This window comes from Pezoporus wallicus, unplaced genomic scaffold, assembly GCF_028554395.1.
Source record: "Pezoporus wallicus isolate ANWC-B61680 ecotype Strahan unplaced genomic scaffold, APGP_CSIRO_Pwel_v1 contig_5485, whole genome shotgun sequence".
In the NCBI taxonomy this organism is placed as follows: Eukaryota; Metazoa; Chordata; class Aves; order Psittaciformes; family Psittacidae; genus Pezoporus; species Pezoporus wallicus.
The window spans coordinates 3822512-3835810 of record NW_026641550.1 but is presented as its reverse complement, the minus strand read 5'-3'; the positions used below and the strand labels follow the sequence as shown (position 1 = coordinate 3835810).

The 13299-nt window shown below is 35.2% G+C and overlaps 1 protein-coding gene across 2 annotated transcripts in view; it reads left to right on the top strand.

Annotated features, from left to right (window-relative positions):
- Window positions 1-13299, top strand: part of CDKAL1 (CDK5 regulatory subunit associated protein 1 like 1) — a 390007-nt gene that overhangs the window by 249660 nt on the left and 127048 nt on the right. For both annotated transcript variants that reach the window (XM_057424394.1, XM_057424393.1), the window contains exon 11: window positions 738-883. In XM_057424394.1, the coding sequence (XP_057280377.1) occupies window positions 738-883 (146 nt within the window). The remainder of the gene's footprint in view (window positions 1-737; window positions 884-13299) is intronic.

Genomic DNA, 13299 nt, shown 5'->3' with positions numbered 1-13299 from the left:
TCGGGGATTTGGTTTGACTTTGATTTGGGGGTTTGTTTGCATCTTGCTATTGCCTTTACTTTGTTTTCTTTCTGATCCTTTGTATTTGTACAAAATGTTTAACATTCTCTGTCTCTTTTGAAGCTGCCACTCTGCTTTTACCTGACCCCTGATTAATTCTATCTACAAAATAGATAGATGGCTATTTTGTAGCCAAACACTTAATTCCTGGAGAAAATTCTTTGAAATAACACAGGTAGCGTATTTCAGACCAGTATCAGAGCACGTTTGCAAATGGCCAGGTATACCTTTATTAGCAGATGGCCAAGTTTAAAGGTACTCCAGTTAGAGACAATTTCTATTGGTATCTGAGAACTTACTTGACTCTGACAAGAAAGCAGCTAGCCCTTGCCATCTTCTGAAATTAAAACAGCCACTCTCTGGAAAGCACTGACTTTCACAATACTTTGCCTCTGAAGTTTTCTCTGAATTGAATAACCAATACTGTGTAGGGAATGACATCCCTACCTCAAAGGAAATGCAGTCCCATAGCTTTTGTTATTTGGTTTAAAACCAAAAATGTTTCCAAATATTTTCACCTGTCCCTGCTTTTTCAAACTGGGCCACTGCAACTCAGTGTTGTTTGGGTTTCAGAAGTATGACTACTGATACTTACCCGGCATGATTATTTAAAGGAGTTTTGCATGTTGTTTTCATAATGTTTGAAAGCTTTTTTTTTCTCTTTAAATAACTCTTAGGAAATGGCAAAGATTCTCAATCATCCAAGGGTGTATGCTTTTCTGCATATACCTGTCCAGTCAGCCTCTGATAGTGTGCTTATGGACATGAAAAGAGAATACTGCGTGGCAGACTTCAAACAAGTAGTGGATTTCCTTAAAGCAAAGTAAGTCTACTAATATTTGAGAAAATAACAGTGTTGGGGTTTTTGCAATGTCAAGAACATGTGGCTGAAAACAGAATTACTTGCAACTTCATAATTAAGGTATGAAAAGAATGAGCTGCTTTAAGCTTTCAAAGTCTGAGTTTTCTGTAAGCCCCTTGATGTGGTTTGCCCCTTTGCTTGAGCTTTTATAAGCATCTTAAATCTCTGCATGACGTGCTTTTAATTTGTCAATATATTCCTAATCTTTTTCAAATAAAGCATTCTGAAAATTATGTTTTATACTTAAACTGCTATATATAGACTGCTTGAAGTTGATGTTATTGCAGTCTTCTTTAATGTGGCTTTTGAGCATTGTATATTTTGTGTACTGGAGATGATCCAGCTCCAGCAAATGTGAATGGTTGGTTTTGTGGGTTTTTTTTTAAATAATAATTTTGTCCTATGGCTGGTGCATGTTTACATCAATATAGTAATACTCTAATCTTCCTTGTGAGTTCTAGGATAATTTCAAAATTACTTCCCTTAACAGAGCTAATTTTGAAAAATGAGTGTGTCCTCATGTGTTTACTTATGCTGACCTGAAGATGAAAGTTATTGACCTGCAAAGCTTTTATAACTACAACTAATAGTTTAATATGCAAGGAAGTCTCTTCTTAGCTTTTAAAATCTGTTAGTGGTGAATTTTGGTGGATATTTCTGTTCTGACTGCCCTAAAAATAGGTGTTTGGAGAATTCTTTCTGTCACTTTGTTTAGCCGCTTTCTCTTTTTGTTTGGCTTATTTTTTCTTCTTGTTCTTTTTTTTTTAATGTTCATTTTAATGAATTAAAGGTGGTGGAGTTGTACCTTTGACTCTTCAATTTCATTAAAATACTTGAACTTAGAAGAATCAAATTTTCATAATCCATTTTTCATTATCATTGAAAAATCCAGCAGTCTAGCTATGTAAGACATGTCATGAAAGAGCTGTGTAGGAAGTATGATACGTAAGAAAGAGAAGCAAATTGCAACACAATAGAATCTGTTTTGCAAACTGTATGTGTAGCTTATAGGACATTCCTGTACATCTAGGATAACTCATGGAAATGGAGCTGCTTGTCTTCATACAGGTTGATTGGGCATTAATTTTCCACCCTAAACAATGCACACGAGTTCTTGGCGCTTAATTTTCATGTGATTGTGGGTCAGGGTTAGGTTTTTAATTGACAGATACATTGTTTTCCCACGTATCTTCAGTGGGAACTGTGTCAGTTTGTGTCTTAGTTGACTTGAAGTTACTCATTATTCCCTTCAGTAGTTTTAGCTTTGGCAGCTAATATCACAACAGCAGCTGGATTTTGATAACCAAGTATAGCTGGCACATGTTGGGGCATATGAGAATTTATTAAATCATTCAGCACTTGCCATGGAAAAGAGTGAATTACTTAATATCCAAATTTAAAACAGCTGGTCATTGAATATACAGTAATCTGTGGCATATGTCTTTTTCCACAGGTTATTTGGTAGTGAACTTAACAAGGAAGAAATAATTGATTTGCTGTCTTAATTTTAAAGAATAATAAACTTTATTTATCCTGCTTATTAAGAAACTACCAATTTATCTAGTATCTTCTGTTAGAAAAACAGTCTCCAAATATTAAGATGGAAAATTCTTTGTACCATATGGCAACAGGATGAGGAAGCTATGCAAGGCAAAGAAAATGTTTTGGATATTTCAGCATGTGCACATCTGTAAAATTCATTTTTTCTTTCTTTTGCGTTTGAGAGCATAGTGTCTTCATTTTTAGTCTCTGCTCTTCTGGCAGCAGCCAGCTATTACATTGCCGTATAGATATTCCTATAAAGATCTCGGCAAAAAAGTTTGCTGGGGCTTAACATCGCTAGAGATAACTCCAAAGCCTTGAGCCAGAATAGCTAAAATTAAATGTGCTGGAACAACTTTAATAGCTGAAAGGGATTATTTCCATCTTCCATCTATCAAAAAGGAAAAATAAAACAAAAGTAGAATCTCCTGTATCTTCTTTCTCTATTGCTGGGGCCATAAGGTCATCTAGAAGCTTCCTATGCAAAATGCACAAGGTCTTATCTGTAGACTCCAAATGGTGCCGTTATCTCTAAAATGACATCTGCTGTGATAGTATCTTCACCTAAAACTCTATTAAACCAATAATTTTATAGGCTGACCTGCTGAAGAATGAAAGCCACACACACATCAAGGAATTACATGTTATCAGTTAAGTGTTTGATGACTTGAGTTCAAATATATAAGTGAATAAAAATGAAGTACAGCAAATAAAAAATGAAGGGAAAAAGGAAAAGAATGAGCTGTATCATCTTTTTTTGCTTTTGGAACCCCAGAGATATCAAGTGATTCTCAAATCTTGCTTTTTTTTAATCAAGCCAACAAAACACTGGGATGTTTTTCTCCCAGAAGGAACAAATAGCTTTCCTTGCTCTGGAGAGCCCGGAATGATTGTAGAGGTGTCCTTCTTTGATATTTTGCACTTTTTTTTTTGCACTGAAATTTCAGTAAATTCAAGTATTTGGAAAAACAGTGTTGGGTAGTTGATGTATCTGTAGATTAACTACTGACCTAATATGTGTGTATATATATTTATTGAGGATTTATTTGTGAACTAGTCTAGAAAGCAACAGCATAAAGGAAATGAGGATGCACTGATTAACTTAAGAGTGATCCTGTAGAATTTGTACATACTCTGTAGGGACTAGAGACTAGTGCTCTCGTCTGTTGTCTTTAGCAACTATCACAGTAGTCTGGCAGGACTATTGGCAAGACTGATTCCTGGATGAGGTATTAATTTCAGTGTGTTTGCAACTAAATACAGGATCTTTAGAAATTGCTGCTTAGCAAATTTAATCCAGAGACCAACTTAGTCTTGCATCAGAAAGTCTTTTAATTGTAGTGTCATTATATCAAAATGTGAGTTGTTTTTCAAGTGTTCTCAACTTTCAAGATTCAGCATAAATTATATTTCTGAAAGGTGATGTTTGTAGTTGCAGAAAGAGCAAGACTGCTTTAATTATCTCTAAGTTTTGAAACTTAATCCGCTGAAATTTACTTTTGCTGATAAAAGCAAACAATTGGAATATATTTTAGTTAAAGCAACCTGAGATCTGAATGTCATATTATGTAATTGCTTGAATAATCAGCAATGTGAATATGTACCCATTAAAAAATCCAGACTGGTAATGTCTTTCCCAAATAATATTGTTTGCTGTTGTTGACCATGCTATATGGTCTTACATTTCTGGTTTGTGAAGCAATTATGATCTTCATCAAAGTTTATATTAATATTTCCCTATTACTGCCACTTGATAAAAGAATTGTAAACCCCCAATTAGGCAAATAAAAAAGCAAGGAAATTTAGAGCTAGGCTGAATCATTATACTTTTCTGTTCTGGAAAATAGCATAATGCTGAGGAAAGCTGGGCTTGCCTTGCAGTTCATTTTTGCTTGTGTTCTGTGATAGAAGCGTAGTACTAATTGTGGATGGCTGCTGCTGTTCACTTGAGATTGTCTCATAATTCATACTGTAAACATCTAAGCTTTCCAGTATCATCTGAAAGCCAGCAAACTTGGGCTGCCAGTGGGCAGTCATAGCTTTGTTAGGCAGAAAGCTATGCTCTTTTTTGCACTATTTCTTTCTTCTCCATAAAAATCAGACTTCTGCTAGTAAGCGTGTCCTAGACTCTGTTACTTTTAGTGGTAATCCAAGCATTGATTTTTCAGCATATGTGAATACATAATCATGTAGATACATGCAGTTGGAAAAAGAAAGTAAAAGACCAAAAGTAAATGAGTGCAGTGGAAAATAAATTACAAGCTTGCAAAGTGTTTATTCGCACAGGTGTAAATTTGAATTTTAGTTTCCCAGCAATTACAGAAAAATGCTGAATGCTTGAAGAAACTGGAGATAATGTCCAAACTGAGAGAAGATGCTATATAGTCCTTTGGGACAGCTAGCTTCAGGGGGAGCTCCCTTTTTCCCTGTTGCTTTACAAGGAGGTAAGCCAGCAGATAGATAGCAACTTCAGCAGCTTCCTAGGCCACCTCTTAATTCTGTTTTTAGGGATCTGGGGGGATTCATCAGTGACTGTTTTTTGTTTCATTTGATCTGCCTTACTTTTGTCTCTCTTTTTGCAGTGGCAGCCAGGCTGTATCTGTTTGCATGTTTAGACAGGCTGCTTCAAGCTAAAACTGTGGCTGGGAGTAAGGTAGACTAAGCTACTGTCTCCTCCCAGTCATACTTGATATTGGTGGTAGTCTTAGTTTTTACAGCAGTATTTAAGTGTCTGAATGAAACCTTTCATAATCTGCTTTCTCAATACAGTGTTGTCCAGTATGTTTCTGTATGTCTGCTCTTTCCTCTCTGAGCAATTTCAGAAGCAGTAATTTGTTTACCAGGTTCTAGTCATTCTGTTCTGACCTTATTCTTATTCTGGGCATCATAACACATAACATAAAAGCTTATGTAGGCAATCAATTGTTTATCATGGTCTTTGTCTGTATTTGTTGTACAAGTAAGTATCTTGCCATCCAGAAGTTTTCTGCGTGAAAAATTTCTCTATTTTACAATGGCTAATTTTTGACTGAAATAATGAACAGTAGGAAGAAATATCTTCCCAAAAACTTGTTTCTGTATCACTTGAATGATTATGAAAATCCAAATTTGCAACTGTAAATAATTTTCTTCTGAAAGATGTCCATATAGTAAGCTCCTGAATATTAAGTCCACATTGAAAGATAAACATCTAAACGTGTCATCATTAAATTGCAGCTATTTCAGAAAATCTGCAGTTTAGAAACTAACCCAGGTCTTATGGTGGTAGTATTGTCTTTATCACATTATCATGCCAGTTACCTAAACTAAAATTTGAAAGCAATGAATAGAATAATTTTAAAATAACCATTTACTGTTTCTATATACATTTTTCTATTCACTTTAAAAATGCAGGTAATTATGAAGTAGACTGTAGCAGCTCCCTCACTTTTTTTACACCATGAATGTGTTTCATTTTCTTTCTGAAAATGCGCTTTTGTTTCTCAGGGAGAAATTGTTGAGCTCACTATGCAGATGTGCAAATCGTGTCCCTAACAAACCGTGGCAAGTCTTTCAGATTTAGGCTTTTTTGTAATGGGGTTTAGTACATCTGTTCTGTCAGTCTTAGTACTGCAATGTAAATGTCATCTGTTTAAAATCATTACAGTATTTTCTGCTAAGAAATTGCTGAGTGTATTTGGTACTTATCTGTAATTTAATACCTCAGTCTCTAGATTCTTGTCTTTACTCTGTCATTTGTCTGCACTTGGGGTCTGACCTAATCACTTTACCAAATGTGTGTCTCTTTTTTTTGTCTTTTAAATTAATTGAGTGTTTTTTAAAAGTACTGAATTAGTACCAAAAACCTGAAACATGGGGAGTTTTCACCAAACAGACATAGCACAAAAGCAGATTAAAGTTTGTGTCTAAACTTCACCCTAGGGATCGGTGGTGAAGTCTCTGGTGGACTACAAGCCCCTTTTACTACTGAAATAGCTGGCTTTAGATGTTGTGAAATTTAAAGTTGGGCTCATATAAAGCAGTTGCTAAATTTATTTAAATTTAAAGCCCGTATTCCTGGCTTGCATTTGATTTGCAAGGTCATGGAAAGAGCTATAAGTAGGTGAGAAATATCAAAGGTGCTCAACACTTTCAGATCCATTAATTTCATTAGGATATTTTTTATATTTAATGATCAACTACCAAAATTTAAAAAGTATATTCTCCTTCAGTGTTAAATGGGGAGAGACAAATATCAGGCATTCCAGGGTAACTTTTTAGTTCTTTACTTCAACAAGCTGAATACCATTTTAGGAGAGCAGTCTTTCAATTTTGGCTTGTACAGCATTTGTTTGCCCTTTTCTAAGCCAATGCTATAGTACCCTTATTTTCTAGACATTCAGCTTTTCATATTTTAGAATCTTCCAGAGGTACAAAAGCTATTTACCTTGAAATAGTGTGACTCTTTCCTACTAGCAGCATTGTTGGTGTTCTCATTGTATGAGTTATTTATACTAAAGAGCATACAAATAATGGTATAATGGGTTATCTGAAGTTTTTAAGACGTTTTTATAAGAGTAGTTACTTACATTTTTACTTAGTCATGTACCCACAAGAGAGCTGGAAATAAAGCCCTTGTAGCATTTTTACACTATATTTTTTATTAATAGCTCTAATGAATTTAAAAGACAAGCATCTTGTTCCCATAAGATGTTACAAAAAAATAAAAATTGGTGTTTCACAGTTAAGCTCATCCTTGCTTACCTCTTTCTTCCAGTTGTTTCTTCCAGCCAACTGAATTCAGGTTTAAATGAGACAGAAAAATGTTGGGCCTGGAACTGTCCCATAAAGAATGTGACTGAGTCAACTTGGAGGACTGTAGCACCTGTTTTAGTATGGGTATAACTAATTAAAGGAAGTACAAAAATTGGAAATACAGAACAAAAAACCCCAAACCAAGCCAGCGACTCTCTAATATGTGTGGAAAATTAGTGCTAAAGGACCATGGGCGGATCTTTTCAACAGCTCGCAGTGCTCATTTTTCAGAAGCTGTCTGTCTTAAATAGGATCATACCTTTTTTGAGCAGGACACTTGGAGGTTCCATGCATGACATGGTAACAGTATTCTTTGTAATAAAAGAGCATTTGTTTTCTGGATATACTTATCCTACAACTATAGCATGTTACCCAAATTCACAGTAAGAGTATGGCAGTAATTCCTATTTTCCTGTGGTTTACTCTATTATTTTACATCTGTCAGACTCTTCATATGCTAATCACGCTTAGCCTGAGGATGTACACATGCAAATACTGAAGTCCAAATTGAGCCATGCAATGTCATGTTAACATAAAGTAATTCTAAATTTGCAGACTGCTTTGAAGATGAGATAGCACTAAATGTAGCCTCAACCCATTTTTTTGGGGGGAGGTACTGTTTAGGGAATTATGATTTCAAAATTTCTATATGGTGTATATTTTTTTAATATGAAGTCTCTTCAGCTTCTTGAGCAATTCTGTTCTGCATACTCTTCTGTTTAACCAGGATGTAAATGGTGCTCCTCTTTTACAGAATTTTCTTCTAAATAATACATATTTTTCTGGAGGGTGTTTTTCTGGCTCTCCTGTTACTGTTCCACTCCTGTAGTAGAAACTGGCGGGTGAAACCTGGAAGTGAAGTGCCCAAGGTGAGCACAGCTCTCTGAATGGAAGCTTGGTGGGCACACAGGGCATTCACATTTTGGATGTTTTGAGGGCACAACACTGATGTTCTGCCTTGGTAAAAATTGGAGGAATAATTTTTGAAATGGTTGCTGATTGATGCTGAATAATGATATACACCCTTATTAAATGTAAAATTTACTTAGTCTTTTTATTATACTTGTTACAGAAACTGGCTTACTTATTAAATAGAACTAGTAAAGGTGATACTTTCTGTATGTAGTTATGGTTAGGCTTTCCCTTTTCTGGGCAGTCTTACATATGGTTTTCTTTTGCAAAATCCAAATGAGAGTATTGTTAGACGGTAAAGTATGAATTAGTAAAGTGTATCCGATTCCCAGTTTCTAAAGTGTAGCAAGATCTATCTTTTTCCCCTTTCCCCCTTGAATATATGAATGTGGTTTTTTTGAACGATCAAAAATATAAATTCTGTAGTATGGTTAAAAGGAAGGAATTGCAAGCATTATGCAGTATTAGAAATGAATCATCTTAAAGCATTTAATATTTATAAATGCTTCTCTTTAGTTAGATACTATATTGCTCTAGTATTTTAAAACAAAATAACTAAAATCACTACTTTGTTTTTTCTCTCTAATTGTGTTTCAGCGCCTGGATCAGAATTTAGGATGGAAATGGGGGGGCAGTCTAATTTGTTTTAAAAACAGTAATAACTTTAATTCATGTTTATTTGCTTAATACTCATTTTACATGTAATTCTCAGTTTTAATTTGCTCCTGAATTTTTAAGCATATCCAAAGCATATATTAAGATACTCAAGTATTTATTGTGTTAACATATTAGTGCACATACAAATCCAAGATGCATGGTGTGTACACGTTATAGTGCTCAGATGTAAAAATTCTGAAAAAGGTATTAAATTTTCATATTTGATATATTAAAAGAAATTAAGTATTTGTTCATTTACATGTGTACGCTTTTCTGATTTGGCATAGTACTAGGTATAAATGAATTTTGTAAGCCTTATTGTTTTGATCCTGTAGAACAATATGCCCCCAGAGGATTTTTGGTGAAGGCTGTAGTTGGCCACCTGTTAAGCACTGATTGAAGTTAGGTTTGTGTCAAGATTTCAGGGGAAATCCGTTGGAAAGAATGATTGAAGAAATAAAAAATGCAGTCCTTCTATAGCTGATCAGTACCTTTAATGGTTATTTTCTTTAACCCTGAAATGCTTAAATGAAGAAAACTAGTAAATGGAAATAGACAAAAGTTGTTCAGCCTTTTTAAAATGTAGCTATACAACCAAAACACCATTGCATGCAAGAGACACAATAATTCTGCTACCTGTAAATTTTCTCATGTACATTCATCTGGGGACTGTGATACTGATTACTTCATGGAAGTTCAATTTTGTGTTCATGTGCATCTTATACTGGTCTGTAAATTATATTCATGAGTTGATGATTCACCTCTTTATAAACAAAACAAAATTTTAGAGTTGTAAAATTCTTATTTATTACACGGCAAAGTATTTTCAAACCTGACATTTGAAATGATCTGTGCATAGAAGCAGTGCCTGTAGCAGATCAGATTTTATTTTCCACAAATGAGTCGCTTATCTCTTGCACTTGGAGGTTTTTTTTTTGTCTTTATATTTCCTTCTCATCATGATGTAGAACTCACAGTTTGCTTAGTAGAAGAAATTGCCATAATACAGCTGTTAAATTACTTTATAACAGGAAGATGATACTGCAGATATGGTCATATGTAAAGGCACAAGAACCCACGTAGATTCTTCTCAATCCACTTACCAGTAAATTTCTATCCAGATACAGATTCAAGCTGGAAAATAAGTTATTGTGTCCAAACACCTTACACACAGGAGTATATAAAGCCAGAGTGCTCTGTTTCCTCTTAAATCTGGAGAAAATATTTATTGGCAAAACCAGCGGTCTTAGAAATTGTCTTCTGGCTTGCTATGTCGGATGCCTCCCTGCTTGGCCTTGGAATGAGCCACGACCCTTAGCAGGCAAGATGGCAGCTAAGATCAGAACACAATTCCATGGAGACTTGCTGTCAGCTCTGGGATAATAAATTTTGGACATTACTAACCCCAACAGGCTTGAATCTGTCTCCTACAAAAAGCTTTGTCTTAAAAACAAATACTGATTTCTCTGAACTGTTTATCTCTTTTGAAGAATTTTGTTGATTCAAATTTCAGCATAAGCCTTAAACTTATTTACAGAGGTGGCAAATGTGACATCTGAAAAACGGGTCCTGTGGTTGTAGCTCTCTCTACTGCTGGATGTGTGTGTGTTCCCCACAGTAATTAGTCACAGTTACTTTTTAGTAATAAAAGAAGAGATCTGCTGTCTGTCAGGGACTGACTCTTTTCAAGACTGTGGAGACACAGAAAGACGGACTATGGGTTAGGTTTGAATGGTAGCCTGACATGATTTCTCTTCAGTAGTGGGATGGCTGCTCCCACACTGCTGACTTAATTTTATGGGAGTACTTGACTCATACTCATTTCTAAAAATTGCTAAAGCAGCCAGCTGGACTCTGAACTGTAGCCAGCAAACTATTTTTCCATGTGGCATATTCTCTTGGACCTCCCCCACCTCTGTTAGACATCATACCTACAAACACTGGTTGTAACACTGGGCACTTGAAGCACCAGACTTCTGTTTCATTTCATCTACAGCTGTCACTTGTTATGTACCCACATACTTTAGAATGGAGGAAAATAAAAACCTATTTTGCTTAGTTGTATTAATATCAGTTTGTAATTGTGTGATTGTAAAATCCTAACAGCTGGGGGAAAATGTAACAATGGAGATTGGTATGACACTTTAAAATTTTTATTATTTCAAAACCAGAGCAAGAAAAAAGTTTCTGTTAAATCTCTTTTTCATCTTTCCTTCCTTCCTGTTTCGTTAAGTACTTGATATCTTCCTTGGAATAGTTCTTGTACTAGGCTGCAACCACTATGTAGTATTTTGTAGTAGTAATGTATTTTACAGTAAGCCAAGACTGATGGCTTCGAAGTTTTGCCATGGCACTGTATCAGCTACTGGGGTCTGAATTTGAATCTGAAACTTACTCTCTGTATAGTTTATTATGATCTTATGTGATAATTAGAATAGGTGTGAGAAGAGGTGAGAGGACACAGGTGAAAGAAAACTGGAATTTAAATACACTGAAGTGAAAAATGCATGAGGTGATTTGTTTTGAGTTTCGTTCTTTTTTAGGTTTTAGTGGTTTTGTTTGTTTGGGTTGTTCTGTTTGTTTTTGTTTTTTGGGGAGGGGAAGTCGTTTGCTTATTTTGTGGCTGCATTTAGTAAGTACAATAGATATGCCTTAATTTTGTGTGTGTTGGTATATAAAATGAACGCTATGGGGTGCAGCAGTGCATTGTAATTTAAATGTGAGAGAGAAGTTTTCTTTAACCAATGTAGTTATCAGCAGAAATATGTTTAAAATAATTTGTAAATTAAACCCTGTAGAGTAAGGAACAGGACATTGATTCACTTAGTTTTAGTTGAACGTCTATACATTTGACTGTGGTCACAAATTATGAATTTCAACACAGCAGTAATATTAACAGTGCCTCAAGTTCTCCTAAAACTAGAAGAAGGGAAACATATTTTGGAAATCTGATCCTCAGTCCAGAAGTTCTTGTAACAAAACTTCAAAAGCTGGCCTGTAATGTTAAAGTATGTTTAAATCACTAAAATAGATATTACCTAAAATAATTTTCTGTATCTTCCAAGTAAGAGGAGACATTTTCTAGCCCTAATTTGTAGAGCACTGTTTTATATTGCAGAGCACTATTTCAGCATTGACGACCTCGTGTAATTGGAGCCAAATATTTTTGTGAGTCATTCCACTTCCTAACGTGTGTTGTTCACACGCCACAGAAAAGGAAACAAAGTTTAAAATATTTGGCTTTTTAATTTTATTTATTTATCTGCTTTTCTTACACATTTTAACTTGTATCCCTGCATGTGGATATTATCTTCCCTTAGTTTTTATGATAGGGCCTGCACAACTGTAAGTAGGTACCCAGGAGACTGTTGAGTCAAGGTTTATATTTCACACAGCAGAAGGCAATTTTAACCTTGTATTCTCCCATGGGTGTATGCCTGTGATCCCTGGAAAGCTAACATTAATTAGAAATTAGCAGGGAGCAATTGTGCGTTCCCTGAAGAATTGTTTTTAGCAAAAATTTAAGATGAAAGAAAATGAGAAGCTATGTTACTGCCACTCATTTGGATCATTTTTCTTACCTCCTTATGATGGTAAATGATCATTGAATACTTGTTAAACTCCTGAACAAAACTGCTACAGCGTAACAGGGTTTTTTTTCCAGCATTTTGCTGAAATATAACTACTTTCTTATCTTTTAAGGTGACTTTGTATTAACTCCTCTCAGCACATAAAATCTAAGCAGAATAGAAGTTGAACTTTACAGTGTAATTTTCAATATTCTTTGTCTTAATAAGCAGGATAGTCCTAATTCTGAATACAAACTGGTTTAAAAACAGTACTGTTAATTAAGTATATACCTGATTTAGCCTGTCTGCTCTAAAAGTGGTAACCAGCTACCTACCAGTGTTGTATCAAGTTTTCTGTGTATTAGATTTAGCTTTTAACATGAAGCAGGGTTACTATATACCAATAATAAGACATTAAGAAAATTACAGCTACATGCATAAAAACAATTCATACAAATTGAAAGAGTTCCCAACCTATAGATTCACAATAAAAATCAGAAATACAGATACATGGAAAATATTACATATAATGAAGAGAAGTTGGGAAGTATGGCTTAGTTCAAAATCCAGTCAACACTGTAAAAATTTATAATGAATTATGTAATTTTGTCATTAATAACTGAATTTTGATACATTTACCTTTCCAGATGACTCTGGATTTATGACACGGCATATCTCCTCCCCCCCCCCCCCCCCCCAGCACTGCAGGAGGATTAGAAATGGGAGTTTTGGTCAGTTCATCACATGTTATTTCTGCTGCTCCTTCCTCTCAGGGGGAGGGAGGACTCCTCACACTCTTACCCTGCTGCAGTGTGGGGTCTCTCCTTTGGGAGACAGTCATCCACAAACTCCTCTGTGAGTCTTTCCCACAGGCTACAGTTCTTCATGAACTGCTCAGCCTAG